The sequence below is a fragment of the Nuphar pumila genome, chromosome 6, assembly GCF_984573655.1.
Source record: "Nuphar pumila chromosome 6, dmNupPumi1.hap1.1, whole genome shotgun sequence".
Classification (NCBI taxonomy): Eukaryota; Viridiplantae; Streptophyta; class Magnoliopsida; order Nymphaeales; family Nymphaeaceae; genus Nuphar; species Nuphar pumila.
The window spans coordinates 83,361,065-83,382,535 of NC_143254.1; the positions used below are offsets into that span (position 1 = coordinate 83,361,065).

The window sequence follows — 21,471 nt, forward strand, 5'->3', positions numbered from 1 at the left end:
TAGTAAAGGTCGTTTAGGATTATTTTATGTGTAACCTACTTTCCTTTGCTAAAGAATGCAAGATTTATTGTTAAGAAGTGATTCTTTACGTACACTCATGTGTATAGTCTGCTCTATATAATCTACCATTGTAAAGGGTGTAATGCTCCTTACTCATATTCCGTCTTATCACATCACCATTCTTATACACTCAAGTGTACAAAACATTTTCATTTTATTGTTTTGTTATTTTTTTGTTTATTTAAAAATATCTATTTTTCCTTTTTTGGTATTTTTTAATTTTAATAAAAAACAATTTTTAAATTTACCGATTCAGAAATGAATTCGATTCCTTTTTTTTGAAAAACCGATTCACTTGGTGAATTAACAACATTGCGGGCAACTTGACTAGCTTGCGACTTTACCGTCTCCTTGGAGCCTCTAGGGTATGTTTGATGGCTTGTCCAGGGTTGGACGAAATGAAAAAAAAGAATGGAACAGAACATTGGTTTTGTTCGTTCCGTAACGACGGTTCCAAGTCCAACATTTGTTTGGACTGTACTCAAATGATATGTTCTAAATGTTCGTTGTTTGATGACAGAATCTGTAATTTTCCTTGAATTTCTTGAGTCTTGTTGCTTCAGTTTATCATGGATGCCTGCATTCTCAATTCTTTGTTTTCAAAGCACCTAATCGGAAATCTCGGGATTGTCAAGCTTCACCGATCGCATCCTTCGCTCCACATTCGATCCAAAAACCCTAGGATCAAGTGTTGCTCGATGGAATCAGACGGCGGTGATCGAAAGAGAAAATGTCATTGTCTTCTGCAACTGTCGACGATGCTGATGGTGGTTTCGTTCCCGTTGGCCGGAGGTGACGCCCTTGTGAAGGTCTCCGAGAAGAAATGGGGGAAGAGATCAGAGCTGCTATCGATGTCGTCAGAGGAGGTGAAGTCGTGGTCTCTGGACCTGAAGTCGCAAAGGAAGCTCAAGCACATCGTGAAGCTCCCCAACTTCTCCCCCCAGTGCCGGTCGGAGGCTGTGCTTATCGTCCTAGATGATTCTAGGGTTTTGAGGGCGGTGCTTCCGGCGGAGGAGAGGGATCTGAGGTTATGGGAGTCGTGGGATCAAATGGAAATTGGGTCGCTTTGCGTGAACGCATACACACCATTTGTGTAGGCACCCAACCCCCGAAGCCATTTCTGGGTTTTCTACAAGACATTTCAGTGTTCCTCATCTCGCTCTTCCCATCGAAGCCGCAGTCAAAGCGGGCGATTGAGCTCCAGATGTCCAGAAAGGTGCTCAGGGTGCGGAAGAGGGAGGAGAGGGAGATGATGGTCGCCGAAGGGAAACTGGGTCGGAAAGGGGGTTGAGAGAGTGGGTTTGAGAGAAAATGGTCGCCGAAGAGGGAACGAGGTCGAGCGATGGTCGTCGGAGGGGAACGGGGTTGAACGATGGTCGTCGAAGGGGAATGAGGTCGAACGATGGTCGCCAGAGGGGAATGGGGTCGGAAAGGGGGAATGGAGGTTCAGAGAGTGAGTTTTGACAGAGAGAGGAGCTCCGAGAGAGTGTCGGGCGTGCGAGATGGTTCAGCGCGCCTGTCGAGAAATTTTCGTTCCTTCCGTTCCTATAATTTTTGTAAGAGGGGAAGGGTGGAATGAAAATAACATACTTATAAGAACGTGGCGGATGCATGGAACGTCGTCTGTCGCGTCCAACGTTTGTTGAAAATCCTCGTTCTTAGCATAATTTTCGTCCGAATTACGCTGAGAACGGCACATCAAACATACCCCTAAGGCCCTTAAAACCCCTGAATTTAGAGAAGACAGTGGACAGGGGAAAACGGGCCTCACCCCACCTCGCCCCATTTGGATAGGATGGAGGATATGAAATGGGGATGAAGGCAGAGACAAGTTAAAATCAAAACCCGTGCAAGTATAGAGGCGGGGATGGACTTACTCTTTCCCCACCCCATCCCGATCCTCGCCTTTCCCTGACCTGTCCTCAATCCTTTTTTAAGGATGGCAATAGACTGAGGGGAAATGGGGCTTGCCCCGCCTCGCCCTATTTAGACCGGAGATGGACAACATGAAACGAGGATGAAGGCAGGGCTGAAGATTAAAATCCAAACCCGTGTCGGGATGGAGCAGTGTGACAAATATCAAGAGATTTACGAAAATCTTGCGATAATATCGCGAGAAATTGCCTAAAAGTTTAAAATGGCAATTTCTCGCAAGATTTTCAAAATATCGTGAGATTTATGGAAAAACATAAATACCGCGATTTAAACACGACATTTATGTTTTAAACGGCTATTTATCACAAAAAAATCATGTATTTTTATTTTCAAATATTTTCATTAATATTTTCTTATAAAAAATATTTTTATATTTTTTAATTTATTTTTTTATTGCAGAGATTTTGCCCCAAAAAAATGCGAGATTTATGGAATTTTTTCAATTTCTCGCGAGTTTTTGAAAAACTAGAAATTGCCGATAAAAACGTTTGTCACTATGGGATGGAGGTCCCGATTTTGAGACAGGGCGGGGGTGGAGACCTTATCCCCCGCCCCGGTCCACTGCCATCCTTAGGTGAATCCGCAATTGCACCGTGAGGGTGCAGAAACCGGTTGCATTTGGAGGTGGGGGACGCTCCAAAGATTGGTTCTTCCCTTGGTGGTAATAGTCTTATCCTTCACCACCTTCATTTTCCGTTAGTTCACCCAATAAATCGTCTCTTCTTTTGGGTATCTTTTAGCTTGTTCTCTTTGGTGCGAGATCCTTTTAGCTAGTCATATAAAATTTGCCATTTAGAGGCTTTCCTTTCGAATGACATCGCTTCGGCGTATAATTGCCCCCTTTTTTTTTGAGGTTATGATTTGATTTTCTGGAGCTCCAGATTCTTTGGGCCTCCTTGTCGTTGAGCGTTTCCCTTCCTTTTTGATCGTGATGTTATTTCGCAGTTTTTTTTTCGTATGTATCTCACTGTTGATATTTTGTTTTTAGTTGGGTTGATTTGTGACGGGTCATCATTCTTTTTTGCTTGTTCATGATCTTCTTAAAAAGGTAGATTTTTTATGACCAAAGGTATTCAGTGGATTTCCATCATGATTTCTGGGTTTTGTTAAGTAGACAAATTCATTTTCTTTGTAGTGACTTTGCTGCATGAATTGCGGTTTCTATCGCTGTTTGTTACCATATGATTTGGAATTTTGGACATTATTTTATAGACAATATTTTGAGGCGAATCTTTCCTGAACTCCAAAATCATTACTGTCTGGCAGCTGTTTCAACATTTGGAAAAAGGAAATATGATACTTTTTGTGAGATTTTATTTTTGGACTAGAACTAGAGGAATTCTTCTGCAAAAAAACTCCTGAAAAGGGGAAAAAAATAATCACATGCATACTATGCGGTTTCTTCACTTTATTTGGATGCCTACTATGGATCGTAAAGTATAAGGATGTTAGGATTCAAGGATCGTGCAAATTTTTCCAGAGCAACTAGTATCTTCTGTTATTAACTAACATGAGAATTACGAAACCTTTAGAAGAAATTCTCTTGGTCTCCTTTCTTCTCATTGAATGCCTTAATGAAAAGTATAGCTGCCACATCATCCCTGTTGTAGGATCATATAATATCAATTTAATGGTGTTGCTTTCTTTTGTTTGCTCATATAATGACCCTACTAGGAATACAGAACAAAAAAGAGAAAAAGTAGGGTTGCAGTTGTTGGTTACCAGAGATCACATAAGCTTGGTTGGGAAAAAAATCTAAAAGGACAATTACCTGTTATCAGGTGTTGCCTATTTGAAGGAGATGCTTCCAGAAATCTGGGTTGTGGTTTCGGGAAATTTGAGCAATGCTGAGCAAATAGCATTTTTCTACCTCTGAGAGGTATGATTCCACAACCTTGAATTCTGTACTAAATGAATTTGTGTACTATTGCAATGTTGGTCAATATGGTTGTGTTAAGCTGAATTACCAAGTAATAGTTGGTGGAGGAACTGTTCAAAACTAAGAAACAGTGTAATGCTCTTCAAGGTGGAAGTTGGAAATCAGATAATTGGAAGAACATGAAAGTCTGGATGAAGAGACCTTGTCTGTTTTTATTGCCTTTTTTCTTTAAATATTTTTTTCTAGACTTATTTTGTGCCAATTAGTTCTGGTTTTCTTTTTCTCAGTCATGCATCATATGTTGTTTTAAGCATGGGATAGACATGGTTCCTAATCAGTGATCAAGTCTTTTAAAATTTCAGACAGGTTCGATTTTTCATTCTGGACAAATCTATATAAGACATGAATTTACAGCTTAAATGCCACTCTCCACCTGCTAATTGTTGCAATGAAGTTGAAAGCATCCAGTCATACTCCTCTGAAAAGAAGAAAGGGAAAATTTAAGAGTGTTGTCTTCTTGCTAAAACAAACTGGCTGAAATTTAAATTGCATGAATTAAAGGATCACATATCACTGCAAAAGTCGAATAAAACTGAAGTTTCAGCTTCCATATGATGAATTTGCTGCATACTAACAATATCTTATTTTTGTCTCCAATTGTTTTAGAAGATGGCTTGTGAACTGAGCTTACTTGAAGATATCCTCATGGGAAGGAGGTGCATTTAGAATCTTAATAAACAAACAAACAAACAACAACTACGTCTTCATCCCAAAACAATTGGGGTCGGCGATATGAACCAAAAAAGAAAATCATTCTGGGTCTTCCACATGAATCCTTCTCCTCCAATCATTTCTATCCAATGCCAAGTCCTCGAAAATGTGTTAGAATCTTAATAGTAGCTCAAAAATGTGTTCTTTGATTTCAAGTCAATAAACTGTTGTTAGAAGCTCAAACTTTTCACTGAGACTAACACTGCTAAGATCCCGTTGGATTATCAATGCTGACCAAACTGCTTTTCAGTAGGATGATCTAAGGCGCAAAGTTGTGTTTAATTCCATCAGCAGTTGCTATCATGACACTCACAAACTTTACTGGTACAGGTGTTGGCTTTGGTAAGTGAACTTAAAAAGCTTGTCAGTGATTTTAGGGCCTTTTTTTTGTAAATGCTTGTATCAGAGCTCTGTCCCTCAAAATTTTGTGTGCAGGCTTTGGAGTAGGTTGTGGTTTTGGAATAGGCTGGGGGTTTGGAGGTACATATGAAGTTTTTCATCATTCTTCCATATATCCATGTGAAATTGCTGAATTAAGTATCTGTAAATGGCAATTTTCGGCAGTAAGATTTACCTAGCTTAGTGCACAGAGATTTCACTACTCTCAGCTGTTTGGTGCTTTGTAGTTTTTCTCTTTTCTTCTTCTTCTTATTATTATTGTTGTTATTATTATTATTATCATTGTACCTAGCATCAAACGCTGATTAATACTCATACTAAATCAGGCATCTTTGCAATTCTGGGAATTTAATCTTGTACAGTATGATCAGAATTCTGTATCTTCAGTTGCTTATTATCTGCTCTTAGTTGGTAGCCTTGGTTAACAAGAACTGCTTTCTAATTTTTCAAAGTTGGCTTTACTGAATCTTTTTCCTTTTTCCCTTTCCCCTTTGTTTTGATGCAGGCATGCCTTTGCACACCTTGGGTCTTGGCATAGGTAAGACAAAATTTGTATGTTTTCAGCAGAACATTGATCATTTTTACTGATATTAAGAGTGAAATATGGGATCTTGACTTGAAGGGGGAGGATGTGGAGTAGGGCTTGGCCTGGGCTGGGGCTTTGGCTCTGCTTTTGGAAGTCATTACAGATCTTCTGAGGTAAAGTTCCAAGGAATAGATTTTGAAAATGCAAAGACTCAAAAGGAACAAAGTAGGATATCTGATCCAGATTCCCAAATTCACTCCACGGGGTAACCCCTTATCAATGAGGGCCGAGGATTCTAACTCTTGGTAACATCTCGTTTATGTTTTTTCTGACTAGTGCATTTGCTTGAGTTTTGTTAATTGAAAAAACAATGTCGTTTGTTGTTGGAGTTTTGTTAAGTAAAAGAAGAAACATTTTTATCGTTGGAGTTTTTTGTTGTGTATGATGGCATTGAAGTCTCAGAATATTGATAACACTTTTCTAGTTAAAATTTTTACTTGAATTTGAGTATCTGAGATACTTCTTATGAGAGTATGGACCTGCTCACTTGGTTCTTTCTGTCTTTTTCTGATTCTTTTTCTCTGTTTCATGCTAGATGATAAAGGTGAAAATTAATAAATCACAGATCTGTGCTCTGCTTGTTTTTTTGTTTAATTGTTTGTTCATTTACTTCCTCTTAATGGTGATGGCAACTCTATATTAAGCTCTTTGACCTGTATTCTCTATTCTCTATCAACCTCTCTTGTCAGATTTTATCATAAAACCCTTGTCCCCAATGGTTGACCACTCTTTGATTCTGCATTTCCTTCAAAACTCTAAGCATATTTTAATTGTAGTTTCCTTCTTTCCTCCATGATGGAAACGAGTCATATGTGATTGCTCTCATCTACCATCGAGATATTCTTCCATGCTATTGATTTATGTTATTCTTTAAACATTGTTTAAGATTGACAATAAAGTCATCAACATATATTTCAATCCGACATCCATCAATTGCTGTCATGCATGCCCCATACGCCTACTGCTATACCAAATTAACCAATTATGGAGGAATCCAAGGAGCTCTAATATTAAATGATGAGTGTCCATCATGCTCCTGATACCACCAGTAGAACTACACTTAGGATACGTTCGGGTGACTCAACTCCACGGGATTTAGAATCAGAATAATTTCAAATCATTCTGATTCTAAATCCCAGGGCAACCCGTGAGATTTGGAATCTCACGGGTCACGGGTTGCCTGAAATCTCATGTTCGGTTGAACATGAGATTTCAGGCTATTAGAATCACTTTCTCAGGGGAAGAGAAAGCTATTCTGAATGATCCAACCGAACACCCCTTTAATTGCTTCTGTAGAAAATGCCAAAGTTTGATCCCACTGTTATTACATCCACAAGCCCCGTTCTTCGTATCAAACTGGTGTTCCCACAACAGCCGAGTTGGTCTCTGAACAAATATGCAGAGGTGTCCCATGATTAGAGTTCTGCAGCAGATCAGTCCAGCCACAACCATAATCACTACACATAAAATGAATCAAAATAGAGAATGAAGTAAGCAAAGTGCAGCCAATCAATGGTGCCGGTGAAGCGGTGGGGCTCCATGTCACGCACTGTAGACTGCATCTTCTCCATGGAAACAAGCCTCAACCATTTTTTTCTAGTGGTTGTCCTGTGGAGAAGTGTGCAATCTTTACATGCTCGATGAGAGCTTGGCCTTGGGCTGGGTACATTGTCCAATGATGAACTGGAGTTTTTATTTTCTGCAAGACAGCACTCTCTGGTTGGGGATTTCTTTTCTTAGAGAAGAAGCAATGATGGTATATTAAGAATAAGTGATATATACTGCCCAACAAAAGAACCAGGTTGGAAGGGCAGGCTGGTCGCAATATTTTATTGTAATATTTGCACAATGAAAACAGGTTTTCTGTTAACCCATTATATATATATATATATATATATATATATATATGACAACAAATTTCTGAGATTTTCTAAAAAAAATAAACAATTTGAAAATATCACAAGATTTTCCCTCCACAGGATTTTCCAGTGAACAAGATCTGTGACATTGTTGTCAACTACTTGATCAATGCCCATGGTGGTAGCTCATGGTCCCTCTCTAGCATATGAAAAAATTAATGCATATGCATAATTTATTGTGTTGATGTAAATCCTAGTATAAATGAATGCACATTAAATTGACTTGTTAGCATGATTTTATGTTTATTGCTTACTAAAATATGTGTTACATGATTGATATATGAGGTTGTATTTGATTGTATTATGATATTGTACATTTATCGCAAGTATGTTATTTCTTACCAGACTTTCATGAGTCTGACCCGTTTTATTGGGTTTAAGGTAAATTATGATGTTTAACTACGGAGCGGATGAGGAATGATTAGGCGGCGTCGAGATGCATTCTTTTTTTTTTTCGATGATAGTTTTAAAAAATTAATTATTGTTATCAAAATACTCTAATATGTATTTTAAATTATTGAAACTGAATTAAATTTTAATGTTCATATTTTAATTTAGTTATGACAATTGATTGTATTATAACCCGTTCAGAATGTTTAACCCAAAGAAAAAAGTTGTTTCTACTTTTTAAAAAGGAAAAAAAGTTTTCTTTCAAATTTAACGGTTTGTCTCAGTGAAGTTCTCAATTTTACATTGTAGGAACTTGATTAAACTAGGCTGAACACATGAGCCTTAGTTTAACATGTGAAAATCAAAATGCAGTCATAAGGTGTTTATCAGGTGACACTATTTTAGAAATTGACTTGGACTTAGAAAGCATTCATAATTAACCTGGGTTAAATTAAATTTGCTTTTGCACCTACTAACAAGCATAAGTGAAGTGAATTATGTTGGTCTTACCTTTCCATCTAAATGGCTAGGGGTGGCAATCGGGTCGGGTTGGCGGGTTGGTGTGTCAGCATACCTCAACCCGAACCCGACCCATTTATTAAACGGGTCGGCTGTGGCAAACACTAACCCAACCCATTTAATAAACAGGTAACCTGACATGACCCGCCAACCCGTTTAATAAATGGGTTGGGTCGGAAAAACGGATTGGCAGGTAGTGGGTGGGTTGGCGGGTCGGGTTGGTGGGTTGACCCGCCCGCCTAACCCCGTTTATTAAACGGGTCAGCCGGGTTGGCGGGTTGGCATACCCCCAACCCGAACCCGACCTGTTTAATAAACGGGTTAGGTGGGTCGACCCGTTTATTAAACAGGTTGGCTTAAGCCCAACCCGAACCCGCCTAAGAGGCGGGTTGGCGGGTCGTGTCAGGTTTTGCCACCCCTATAAATGGCGCCAGGTGAATCTAGGTCTAAAGCTTTTATCCATAAACTGCTTAGGCTAGGATAAGATGTAACCTGTCTTAGGTTAAATCCAAGGTGAAAGGCAGTAAAATGAGGCAGCTAGAATATTAGGTTTTCTTGGTTCAAGTACCAGTGAGCTAGGGATGACAACGGAACGGATCAAATTTTACCCGATATTCCACTGAATCTGACTTTTGTTGGAGGAGTGCGGAGCCTGTATTGTATCCAGCAATTCATGTAAAATTCGTAGACTTCTATTGGAGGAGTGTTGAACCTGTTTTGTATCCAGCAAATACTAGTAAACTTCATGTAAAATTAGTAGACTTTTATTGGAGGAATGTACCTGTTTCTTACTTGGAAGCATTTTCTCTGTATTGTGTATCCCAATCAATAAAAGAAGGATCAGTGCGGGGTCGTGGAGTTTGGCAGTTTTCGTCCAACCATGTAAAATCCTTGTTTTCATGTGTGGTGGTTTTTCTCCTTTTATTTTTTTTTGTGCTTGTTTCTTCAATCCATCGGCAGGTTGAAGGGTAGTTCCCTAACAACTTCATTTAATATGATTTGGTAAGCCCAAAAGACATCCTATTATAATCTGATGTGGGTATGGTTTTGATTTTTTATTACTGGATCTGACAAATATCCTGATTTGATGGATACCCGAATCCTATTATACATTAAAAACTGGATATGGTTTGAGCTTCTCTCACCAACTGAATCCAAAACCAATTTCAAACCCGTTTGGCTAACATCAGATTAGCCACATCCATTCCGAATCCAGACCCGTTTGCATACCTACAATGAGCTATAATACATTCTTCTCGTGGTCCAATTTAGGTAACTCTGGAAAAGGAGATGCTCTTCCCATGGTTGGAGCTTGTTCAAACTCATGAAATAGACTCAGGAAGCTGAACAAGAACAGTAGGTGTTTTACTCATCTCAACTTGTAAAAGAACGTTAAGTAGTAATAGGTATATTCAAAATATATTTTATATCACATAATGTAGTACAAAATAAATAGTACCGAGGTACTCGGCTTTCCAGCAATAAGCTTTACCTCAAATCCAATTGCCCGCGGCTTTGAGACAATGTCACCTTGAGGTTGATTCGATCAGCAGGTTTAGAGTTTTAATTCTAGAACTTGTAACTTTAAATGAGCCAGCTCGACTCAGCTTGACCCTTACAAAAGCCAAGCGAGCTTGAATACCTCATGTTCAACTCGGTCGGCTCGCTTAACCCTAGATTTAGTTAGACTTGTTCATCACTCGTTTAACTCTCCAATGCAAAGGCATAAATGATATGCGTCCATCGGACCGACTTGTGGAAATCTACAAATCTGAAAGCACTACCTCTGTGTATTAGTGTGGTCCATCACGGTGTATCTACTCTAAGCCGGTCTGCATAATGAACCGAGCTAGTTCGGGCTCGGCTCGAACTCGTTTGAAAGAATAAATGAGTCGAGTTTGACAAAGGGCTCAAGTTTGACTTACATAAATGAGCCTTGAACAAGTAATAGAGTTCAGTTAAGCTTGGTTTAAATTGTTACATGAGGCATAGTTTTTATATATTTAGATATTCTGTTTAGGGGAAGGGCGTATCATCAGACACCCATTTTTTTTTTTGACCGAAGTCGAACTTGGTTGCACCACTGATCACGCATGCGATCAGCGGTGCGAATTTTTTTTGCACTTCAGTGCTCACAACTATCACTAAAGGCAAAAATGCCAGTAATGTAATATCATGTATTCTCACACTTAGTTGAATTTGAGTTTTTTCAAAAATTTGGTTCAGTATAAAAGAAAAATCGGGTAAACCTCAATAATAGGCCTATGTTCTTTGAGTCTGGAATCGACCCAGGTCTCATCGACACAGTCTAAACGAGCCAATTAAAAGGTGCGAAACAATTTTATTTTTGACCTTTAAATTCAAGCATATTTTGAGCAAAATTTGAGTTAAATTCAGGAGAATTTTGAAAGCAAAATTCAAAGTATATGTCGTTGGGTGCGTCTCAGAATCCTGAGTTCAACGATATTTTACTTTTCCCAATCCGAGCTGCGATTGACCCGAAAATCATTTTTTTTTAAAAAGGAACCGCCTCGACGACCCGAGTCTGGATTTGAATCGGATTGGATCCAATACTTTTGATCCAAATTAACATGAACCTGGACTCTCTCCAAGACCCATATTAATTAGGATTTGATCCAGCCTAGGATCCAATTGGGGTTTGGATATGAATTTGGATCTTAGATTCAGATCCAAACCCATACCCAATAATAATATAGCTTGAAATTCATTTTTATATTCAAATTAAAGTTAAATTAAAGTTAAAAAGGCCCCCAAAGGGATAAGATACCCTCTAAAAGCTTCTAGATAATTACTTAGTAATAAATAATTCATAAATAATTAAATTATTATTTAATGAGTATTAATTCTGAATTTCAAAACTTATGGTTAATCCTGAGAAGAATCTATTCTAACCATGAAATAAGGAGAGAAAAAGGTAAATAAAAGGGTAAAGTAGTATAATTTGTAAAAGAAGAAAAGTAATAAATGAGGTTTGAAAAAGTTAACAAAAAGGAGGTTGAGAAAAAATCGGAAAAGTGAGATTTGGAGATAGAGTGGGACCATATGAGGAAACCCTAGAGAGGCATCCCTCTAAGGGCTTCCTCAATAAAAAAAATCGTTAACTATAGAAAGAGAAGGAAAGAATAAAAAGAGGAGAGAGAGAGAGAGAGAGAGAGAGAGACGTGTGAAGAAGAGAAAGAGAAAGAGAAAGAGAAAGGAAGAATTCATCTTCCCCTCCGTATAGTCAAAGCACGTTGGGTTCTTTTTTAAATCTCGAAAAAAGGTACGGGCCTTTCTCTCTTCTCAAACAGGAAAAAAATATATATATTGGATTCTACGAAGTATGTTAGTAGAAATACAAAGAAGAATCCGATTCATTTTCCTTCAATAGTGTTATATATATATATCATGTTATTGATTCCTATTTTATGAAATTAAAAGCTAAAAAAAAAATATAGATGTACGAGTTTATATATGCAAATCTGTCCACTTTTATAAGTAGACAGGCTTGCACAGATCAACCACATGTAGTGTGGGCCAATCTGGACCAGTCTGACACACACACGTGGGACAGATTGGGAGCAGGCTGACCATGACTGCCATACGCAGATCTGGCCCAGATATGCTGTAGGGCAAGGTTATAAAAAAAACAAACAATGCATAATGAATCTGTGATTTATAAAGTTGATATCTAATCCATAGTAAATGCTAAATTGGTGATTTATAAAGTTGTTATCCAATGTATAATGAATCTGTGATTTATAAAGTTGATATCCAATGAATAGTGAATGCTAAATTGGTGATCTATAAGATTATCATCTAATATATAATGAATCTGTGATATATAAAGTTGTTGTTCAATGCATAATGAATGTTAAATCTGGGATTTATGAGGTTGATGTCCACTGCACAAACAAGGCTAGATTTGATATTCAATGCAAAGAGAATGTTAAGTCTGTTATCGAAAAATACTGAGATGTATTATACCGTCCATAGTTTAACTATTTACATATTTCCATTCTTATAGAAAATCAAATCATAGGCTGACAAATCATATATTATGTATGTTCATGTTTTGAAAACAAAATTTTTTATGTTATATTTTTACCAGGCCCAACCCAACCCAGGGTTTCGACTATGGCATATACATGTGGCTGGATGTAAAACCCACCATTTTTCAATATCTTTCTGAATAAATTCATGAGGCATTTTCAGGTGAAAATAACATTTGAACTCAAAATGAGAAACAAATCGATTTATACGAACCAGTTATACTTATGATATTCGTATCTTCGCGAACATATACTCAAACCGTTAGGGAGTCATAACTTCCTCCCTTAATAAAATCAAGAGATTTGTACGAGCCAACTTTTTTAGTTACCTCAGTACAGAGAGAATAGCGTACTCAGATTTTTTTTGGAAAAAAATTACCGAAAACCCAAAATTTTTGTGGGACCCATAGAAATGTTGGTGAGACCCACAAAAATATTTCTCAGAAAGTATCTGGTGGGACCCACAAAATATCACATGAAATTTTCATGTGGGCCCCACACCAAAAGAAACCTCTTGAAAATTTCAGAAAGAAAAGGGCAAGAAGGGGAAAGAAGGCTTTGGACTTTTCTAGCTTTTTCTAGAAAATTCTCAAAGAGGAGGTTACTTGGGGGCCAAGTAACCTTGGCTATAAAAGGAGATGCCTCCGTTTAGAAAAAATTGTCCCTCCCTCCTTTTGTCTTCTCTCTCTCTCCTAAACCTCCCCTACCTAGCCTAGCCTGCCTGACCTGATCTTTGCCCACTTGACCTGGTCAAAACCTAGTTAACTTGACTTGAACCTAGTTAGGTTTGAAGTCAAAGTCCAAGTTTTTTTTTGTCCTAAACCTTGGTTTGATTTTCTGAACCCAAACCCAGCCAGCTTGGGCTAAGTCTGAACCCAGTTGACTTGTACCGAACTCAGTTTGGTTCAAACCACTTGGGTTGAGTAGCTTGACCTGCTCTTCGTCTTTCTAAACTAGGTTGACCTCATCGGACCTAGTCTGACCTCTCAAAGGAAGGTTGAAACCCCATTCGAAGCAGAATGATCATTTATGAGCCGTTCTTCGCAAATCAATAGATAAGTTTGCTTCGTTGATCCATCTCTCGTATTTGCTTGTTTGTATATAGCATATACCTTCTGAAGTAATATCTCACCCTAGTCCATGATTGAGCCCTCTAGGACACTTCGGTGTTCACGCGCTCGCCTTATAACTATTGTCGAATATATATGTTTGAATGTGCAATATATGAGTTCTTAAAAATAGTATCTCACCTTAGTTTTTGGTTGATCCCTCTAGGACACTTCGGTGTTCACACACTCATCTTGTAACTATCGTTGGATGTCGATTCTCGTATATATTGTCTTTAGATTACCGTCGCATTATATATCGCCAAGGCTCATGCTTAAATATAATTTAAAATTTGCCATTGCGTCGTATGATGCCAACGCTCCCTGCTTTCTGCAATTTCTGATTATGCACTTAAATTACGTATTTTGTCTTACCGTCACGTCAAACGATGCCAAGGCTTTCCTGCTTTCTGTAATTATATATGTAGAATATTTCGTTCGATTTTCACTTCCCGAACAATAAGTATATGCATTCCTTTACGCAGCCGTCATATAAAGCACAAACTCGTGCTTATACTAAATATAGTGCACATAAATGAACATTCAAATGGAGATCAACTCTAAATCACCAATGCGATTTCATTATCGCTCCTTCATCAAGATTTTACTTGACAAATGAAAGCCCTATTTGAAAGGTTTTGCTTTTGCATAAAATCATTTTTTCGTAAAGACTAAGTCATTTGCGTATGACCTGGCTATAACCCAAGGTTCCAATAAACCTTGATGAATGCAAAGTACGCACAACGATATCATTCATTCTCGAGTTAAAGCATAACGATTTTCCCATTAAAGAGAGGAAGTGTTGCTGAAATTCTGAAAAGATGCTCACCGAGCTGAAAAAAACACACACTTCCTCAGATAAAGAAAGGTAGTCCTGCTAAAATTGCTAAAGAAGCTCAATCAAAGCTCAGAAAGAGTGTAGCATGTTACTATATCATACAGAGGAGGTGCTGCCCATATTCTATTATGTACTTTCTATAACGTAGAAAGTTTAGACTCACTCCTGCCGTCAAAGAGGAGGAAGTGCTGTCGAAATGGTTGACAGAAGAGCTGTCAGAATCGGTTAAATGATACAAAGATGCCCTGCTATTGGAACGCTGCCAGAATGACCCGTTTTCATGTTTCGCCTTTAGGGGCATTTTACTCGTAAGAGTTGCAGAGCCAGAGTAGTTATTGTGCCTTGACTAGGTCACTGCTCGTAAGGGCCGCAAAGCCAGAGTAGTTGTTATGCCTTAAATAGGCCAACTGCTCATTGCGATGATTCACGCCGAACATTTAATCTGTTGAGATCGAGTCATATGCATGCTCATGGATACTGTTATACAACTAGACTCGTAAGGGCCATTGCGTCAGAGTACGTTGTCCACTCAAATGAGGTGAGGTGCTCGTGATGGCCGTAATGTTGAGAGCTTAGTTAAGCATGCATATGAATCAGACTTAAATGTCTCATGAACCCCGTGGCTGATGGCCATGTTAGGGAGGATTACTGAATAGGGTCGGGTACATATATCCTCAGTGCGAGATGCACTGGCTTTTCCGAATGACAAGAACATATCCGACAAGTAACAGTTACACCGACAGACCCCTTCAGGACTAACGCTCACCATGGCAGACAATGATGGTACAACCTGAGTGACATGTATTTGATTATGAACTTGACAAAGTTCAATGAGACCTCAGTCACTCAAGGGGTTTGAGGTCATGGTTATCCTTAAGATCTAAGGATTGAACTCAACTACTGCAAGTAGAGGATGCATCCGAACCAGCTTGTTAGGGTTCTCCCGATACGAGTTTACCACCCTAACATGGATGGGGTCAACAGGCCTCTGGAGTATCTAAAATACATGAAATAATCAACCCTCAGAATGTCGCATTGATGCCTGGACAATGCTTCGCCTGCGTACCAAGGGTGGAAGAGAATAATATCGAAATAATGCATTAGCTCTAGGTTCAACGATGTATTGAATGTATCAGTGAATGAACATTGTTGTGTCAAGTCCTGCATAACCTTAGTGAATGTGTCATGATCGGTATACTACTGGATCGATTGGGCAAAGACCTATGTTGTATCTACACGACTAAGCAAAACTCGAGGAGCTTGCGCCTTAGGCTCGTAAGATACGGATGTGCCAAGTATGAAGACTTGAGCTTTGACATCCCAATTGAGACCCAAAAGAGGTTAATGCTAAGTCATGGAGACTTGAGTGGTTATTCAAATCACAACCCTGAAGAGGCTTATGCTAAGTCGTGCAGACTTGAGCAAGAGATTAAAATCACATCCCTATAGAGGCTTGCGCTAAGTCATGGAGACTTGAGTGAAGTGTTTAACTCATAGCCCGAAGGAGGCTCTTGCGATATATGCCAAGTCGTGGAGACTTGAGCGTCGTTATTGCGAACTGTAACCCTAAGTGATCAACACATTTACTTGAGTTGAATGGATGTATGATTGCTTGCTTACAAGACCATCAGTGGTTCTGACCCCGTTTAATGAGGATTTCAGGTGTTGGACCTGCATTGCGATATGCAGAGCAAGGCGACATTGAGTTCTAGGGTTTCTCTAGACAATGTTATATCACTTCCTTTATTAAACCAAATGATGTTTTCCCAAGTAGTGATGTTTGTAATAAACAAGTGGTTTTGATAAATGAAACACTTTGGTGGTCAAGGAGAACTTGGACACATACCTGTGACTTGCCCAGAGTTTTCTAAAATTGATGACTTATTATCGTCTGATTTTGCTGCTAAAAGCTTTTCTAAGTTCCGCTGAAAAGAAAAAAAAAAGAAATTCATGAAAATTTTAACTTAGCTTTGTTTTGAAAATCCGCGGCGTTACAAAATTTGTATTAGAGCATGTGTCTAAGAAACCTGATTTAAGATCTGTCTTGTTTGCAGTATCACACTGTAAGTATAAATTTTATACTTTTTCTGATATTGAGTGCATCTTTGTGAGATGGCAACTCACGACTCGCGTGACTATTGCTATCGGTGCAAGTTCATGCACGATGAGTGGATATGCCCGTTGGAAGTTTAAGACTACCAGTATTGTGGCAAAGATTGACATTCCGCCAATGAATGCCAAAGAAGGTATACCATTGATATGGGTCGACGAGGGTCGCTTGGTCTCAAGGACGAGACCTCGCGCATTAGTGATCACATCACTCAAGTGTTGGGAGTCGTCATACCCCATCAACTTCAGATGAACTACCACATCTGGTGGATTTTGACTTGAACTTCCTTGCAGAAGTCAATCGCTTGCAAGGCTATCAACATGCATCACATACACCTAGCTTGTATAGCCTGAATGAGAGACACAACTCATGGTATTCTCCCATTATGATTTTGGATTTCCTGAGTTATATTGTTATGGAATGGGAGAATGGAGCGGCATCACATATGCCAAGCCTGAATGGCCAGGATGAAGGATACAACTCCTATAATCCCATTATAATTTCAGACTTCTCGAGTCACGATACTACTATATGGGAGAGTGGACCAACATCACTAATCTATCTACAGGATTCGCTCGAGAGTGCTGAAGTCTCGCCCGAGCTAACTTCAACTATGCCTAAGCCAAGGCGATGTGGCAGTTGACGATATTTTGGGTCATTTACGTCGAAAAAGAAACCCAATTCTTAGAAAACTAGTTATGTTTGGAGTCAGTAGACTCATATGTATGGTTTCTTGTCGCCAATGTCTGCCAGTGTGGCATGACACTTGTATATAATGGCAATGTTTGTATAATAGAATGTATATAAAGTAAATAAAGCTTTACTTTCTCATATACATCGAAAAACTAAAACACGTGCTTGTATGTGAATAGATAAATGACTCCTACGATGAGGAGAACCATGCCGAGTGAGGAGTCCTATATGCAGGAGTTTTTGCTAGAGACACTCAACAACCTGGTAACCGTCACTCATGAAACAAGACAAGAACTAGCCTCGCCTCACAATGAGAACCTGGAAGGAATAACTTATGAAAAGTTTTTCAAACTTGACCCACCAGTTTTTATCGGAAGAGCCAACCCAAAGCTTGTAGAAAGCTGGATTGAGGAAACAAAGCATGCATTCCTGGTATTGGGAGTACCAGAGGACAAAAAGACTAATTTTGGCATATATAGGCTAAAGGATAATTCACAAAAGTGGTGGGATACCACTAAGATCATTTAGTTCTCACAACTTAAGGCTATCCCTTGGGAAGACTTTCGAAGAACTTTTATGGATAACTACTTCTCATTGTATTCCAGAAATAAGAAAAAGATGAAGTTTCAGGAATTGGAGCAAGGTGGTATGAGTCTGATCGACTATACCACCAAATTTTAAAATCTTGAACGATACTGTTCCCGGATGTTCGAGACAGATCAGAAAAGGGATGACAAGTATATCAATGGACTATGAGAAGGGTTGCGGTCTCGTGTAATAACTAGCATGCCCCAGACTTTTCAAGCTGCTGTGACGACAACTTCGAAAATTTAAGTTGACTAGGACCGATCAAAGGTGGTCGTAGCAAAGAGGCCAATGGCGGATGGTGAGAACCACAAGAGGATGTTCCCAAGTGGACAAAGATTATGACCACCCTTTCGCAAGAGAAAGTTCCAGAAGAAAAATTCTGCTTAGCAGGTCATGAAACCACCATCAAGGCAGAATACGACTTAAAATAGCCAGCAGTCCAACTCTAACTGCTTGAAATGTCATATGAACCACCCAGGTAGACCGTGTCCTCGTGACACGAGTGATTGCTTTTATTATGGCAAAACATGCCACTTTATAAAGGATTACAACAAGAAGGCTGCTGATGAACAGAAGAGGAATGCCGGATCAGTTGGACCCTCTCGACAAGTACCACAACGCCCTCAGTTCCAACGATCGCCACCTAGAGTAGAACAAAGACCTGCAACAGGTCATGTATATGCTATAATGACTAAACAAGTAAAAAATGGTGACCTGATTGAAGGCACCGTACCTATGAATGAACATGCTGCTTACGTCTTGTTTAATTGTGGTGTTATTCATACCTTTATCTCTGATAATTTCATCGAACAACTCCACGCTTCGATGCAACCGGTTGATAAAATGATTGAAGTATACAACCCGTTGGCTTCACGCACCAAATGTATCCGGTGTGTGAAGAACCTAGATATAGAGATAGCAGGGCAACATTTGCCTACTGATGCCATCCTAATTGATATGGTGCAATACGATGTTATTCTTGGAATGAACTGGTTGGCCTAGAATTATGCTAGGATCTTATGCCGCGAGGGCAAAGTTATCTTATCTCAACTGGGATTGCCTAAGGTAAAATACCGGTTATCCAAACCTGTCCTGCAGAAATGACTCATATCAACACTTAAGGTACAAAAATACCTTAGGAAGGGTTATATAGCCTTCCTACTAAGTCTCTCAGCAGAAAGTTCAACTGTCATGCCTATCGAGAGTGCAGAAGTAGTGCAAGAGTTTCCCAATATATTTTCTAAGGAATTGCCAGGACTTCCGCCACTTCATGAGGTCGAATTTGAAATTCAATCCTTACCCAAAATGACACAAATATCAAAAGCCCCTTATCGAATGACGCCAGCAGAGCTCAGTGAGCTGAAATGTCAGTTAGAAGAACTGATGTAACAAAGATTCATCCATCCAAGTGTGTCATCGTGGGGGCCCCCGGTGCTATTCGTAAAAAAAAAGGACGAATCCCTTCGGTTATGCATCAATTATCGGATGCTTAACTAGACAACCATTAAGAACAAGTATTCGTTGCCTCAGATTAAGGATTTATTCGATCAACTCAAAACAGCGAGAGTGTTCTTCAAGATCAACCTCAAGTATGAGTATCATCAACTCAGAGTTAAAGAGGAGGATATACCTAACTGCCTTCATAACGAGATATGGCTATTATGAGTTCGTAGTAATGCCGTTCGGACTCACGAATGTGCCAACTGCCTTCATGGACCTGATGAATCAGATATTTAGGCCATACTTAGACACGTTTGTTATCATCTTCATCGATGATATTCTCATTTATTCTGAGAACAAGGAGCACTTGAGAATTGTTTTGAAGACCCTTCAAGATAATCAGCTCTATGCCAAGTTTTCAAAATGTGAATTATGGCTAGACAAAGTGATGCTCCTTGGCCATGTAATCTCAAAAGATGGAATCGCAGTAGATCCCGCGAAAGTGGAAGCTGTGATAAACTGAAAACAACCAGAGAATATTATTGAGGTCCGTAGCTTCCTTGAACTTGCTGGATACTATCGAAAGTTCATACATGACTTCTCCCGAATTGCTGTACCTATGACAAAACTGTTGAAAACGGGAGTCAAGTTCGAATAAAACAACCAATATAAGAAGTGCTTCGAGATTCTTAAACAAAAGCTTACTACAGTCCCTGTCCTTACCTTACCTTCTGGTCAAGGAGGCTTCGTGGCTTATATCAATGCCTCAGTAATAGGTCTGGATTGCGTGTTGATGCAGCACGACAAAGTGATTGCTTATGTATCACGACAATTAAGGATCCATGAGAGAAACTATCCAACCCATGACCTGGAACTTGCCGCGGTAGTGTTCACACTTAAAATTTGGTGAAACTACCTATATGAAGAGAAATTTGAGTTCATGTCGGACCATAAAAGCTTAAAATACCTCTTTTCTCAAAAAGAACTCAATATGCGACAACGACGATGACTGAAATTCCTTAAAGACTACGAGTTTACGCTTTTCTATCACCCTGAAAAGGTGAATGTTGTAGCAGATGCCCTTAGTCGCAAGACTGTTGGCACTTTGGCCAACCTCACAAGACAATGAAAGTTGATGGAAGATTTCATCAACTGGAAGCCATTATTGGCTGATTCAGGCAGAATTCGATTGTCAAGTTTGACAATGTAGCTTGAGATCCTCGATCGAATTGTAGCCAAGCAATTCAACGATCCTTAGTACGTGGAACTGCAAGCTAGGGCTGAAAAAGATGATACTTTCTTTGACTTAAAGGATGATGAAAGTTTATGGATGAAAGAAATGATATGAGTTCCAAATAACCCTAAGCTTAAAGAAGAGATACTCCAAAAAAGCATACAATAGCAAGTATACTATCCACTCTGGAGGTACTAAAATGTTCTGAGACTTGCAGAGGAAGTACTAGTGGAGGGGTATGAAGAGAGATATGGCTACATTTATCTCGAAGTGTTTGACCCGCCAGCAAGTTAAGATCGAACATCAGCAACCTGACGACAAAATACAACAGATCGAAATTCTATAATAGAAATGAAAGGGTATTACTATGGATTTCATCGTAGGATTACCTCGATCCAAGAGACAACATCATTCAAGCTGGGTGATTATAGACAAACTCACCAAGTCTGCTTACTTTATGTCAATCAACACTCGATATTCAACCGAAAGATTGATAGAAATCTATATCCGAAAAATCGTCAGACTCCATGGAGTGTCGGTAATGATCATATCTGATCGTGACCCGAAGTTCATCTCTCACTTTTGAGAGCAGATGCAGAGAGTCCTGAGGACAAAACTTAAGTTTAATACTGCTTTCCACCCCCAAACAGATGGACAATCTGAGCGAACCATACAAACTCTTGAAGATATGCTAAGAGCCTGTATGTTTGAATGGAAAGGTGATTGAGACTCTCACTTAGCATTGACTGAATTTGCTTATAATAATAGCTACCACGTTAGCATTGGGATGACATCGTATGAAGCCTTATACAAACGACCCTGTCAATCACCAATCCATTGGGGCGAAGTGGGTGAGCGACCCTTGGACTCGCCCATTGTCTTACAAAACTACACTAAGCAAGTCCATATGATCAGAAAGAAGCTACTGACTGCTCAAAACCGACAGAAGAGC

At 39.2% G+C, this 21,471-nt stretch overlaps 1 protein-coding gene across 4 annotated transcripts; it reads left to right on the top strand.

Moving 5' to 3' along the window:
• The first annotated feature begins 2,513 nt into the window (after window positions 1-2,513).
• On the top strand, window positions 2,514-6,085 carry LOC149834984 (protein TRIGALACTOSYLDIACYLGLYCEROL 5, chloroplastic-like). Of its 4 annotated transcripts, XM_090011637.1 has the most exons (6): window positions 2,568-2,656; window positions 3,777-3,874; window positions 4,896-4,987; window positions 5,081-5,125; window positions 5,550-5,582; window positions 5,667-6,085. In XM_090011637.1, exons 3-6 carry the CDS (start codon window positions 4,948-4,950, stop codon window positions 5,837-5,839), a joined length of 291 nt encoding a protein of 96 aa, XP_089867763.1. In that variant the 5' UTR covers window positions 2,568-2,656; window positions 3,777-3,874; window positions 4,896-4,947; the 3' UTR covers window positions 5,840-6,085. The 4 variants fall into 4 exon arrangements, with proteins under 4 accessions (XP_089867760.1, XP_089867761.1, XP_089867763.1 ...); XM_090011634.1 differs by lacking the exon at window positions 3,777-3,874 and having other exon boundaries at window positions 2,514-2,656; window positions 4,899-4,987; XM_090011635.1 differs by lacking the exon at window positions 3,777-3,874 and having other exon boundaries at window positions 2,520-2,656.
• Window positions 6,086-21,471: the final 15,386 nt, after the last annotated feature.

Bases quoted from the DNA above. Each gene is read 5' to 3' on its own strand.
- LOC149834984 (XM_090011634.1), top strand. From the start codon at position 4,948: ATGACACTCACAAACTTTACTGGTACAGGTGTTGGCTTTG. The intron at 5,126-5,549 runs GTACATATGAAG...GTTTTGATGCAG, and splicing joins AATAGGCTGGGGGTTTGGAG to GCATGCCTTTGCACACCTTG. The intron at 5,583-5,666 runs GTAAGACAAAAT...CTTGACTTGAAG, and splicing joins CACCTTGGGTCTTGGCATAG to GGGGAGGATGTGGAGTAGGG.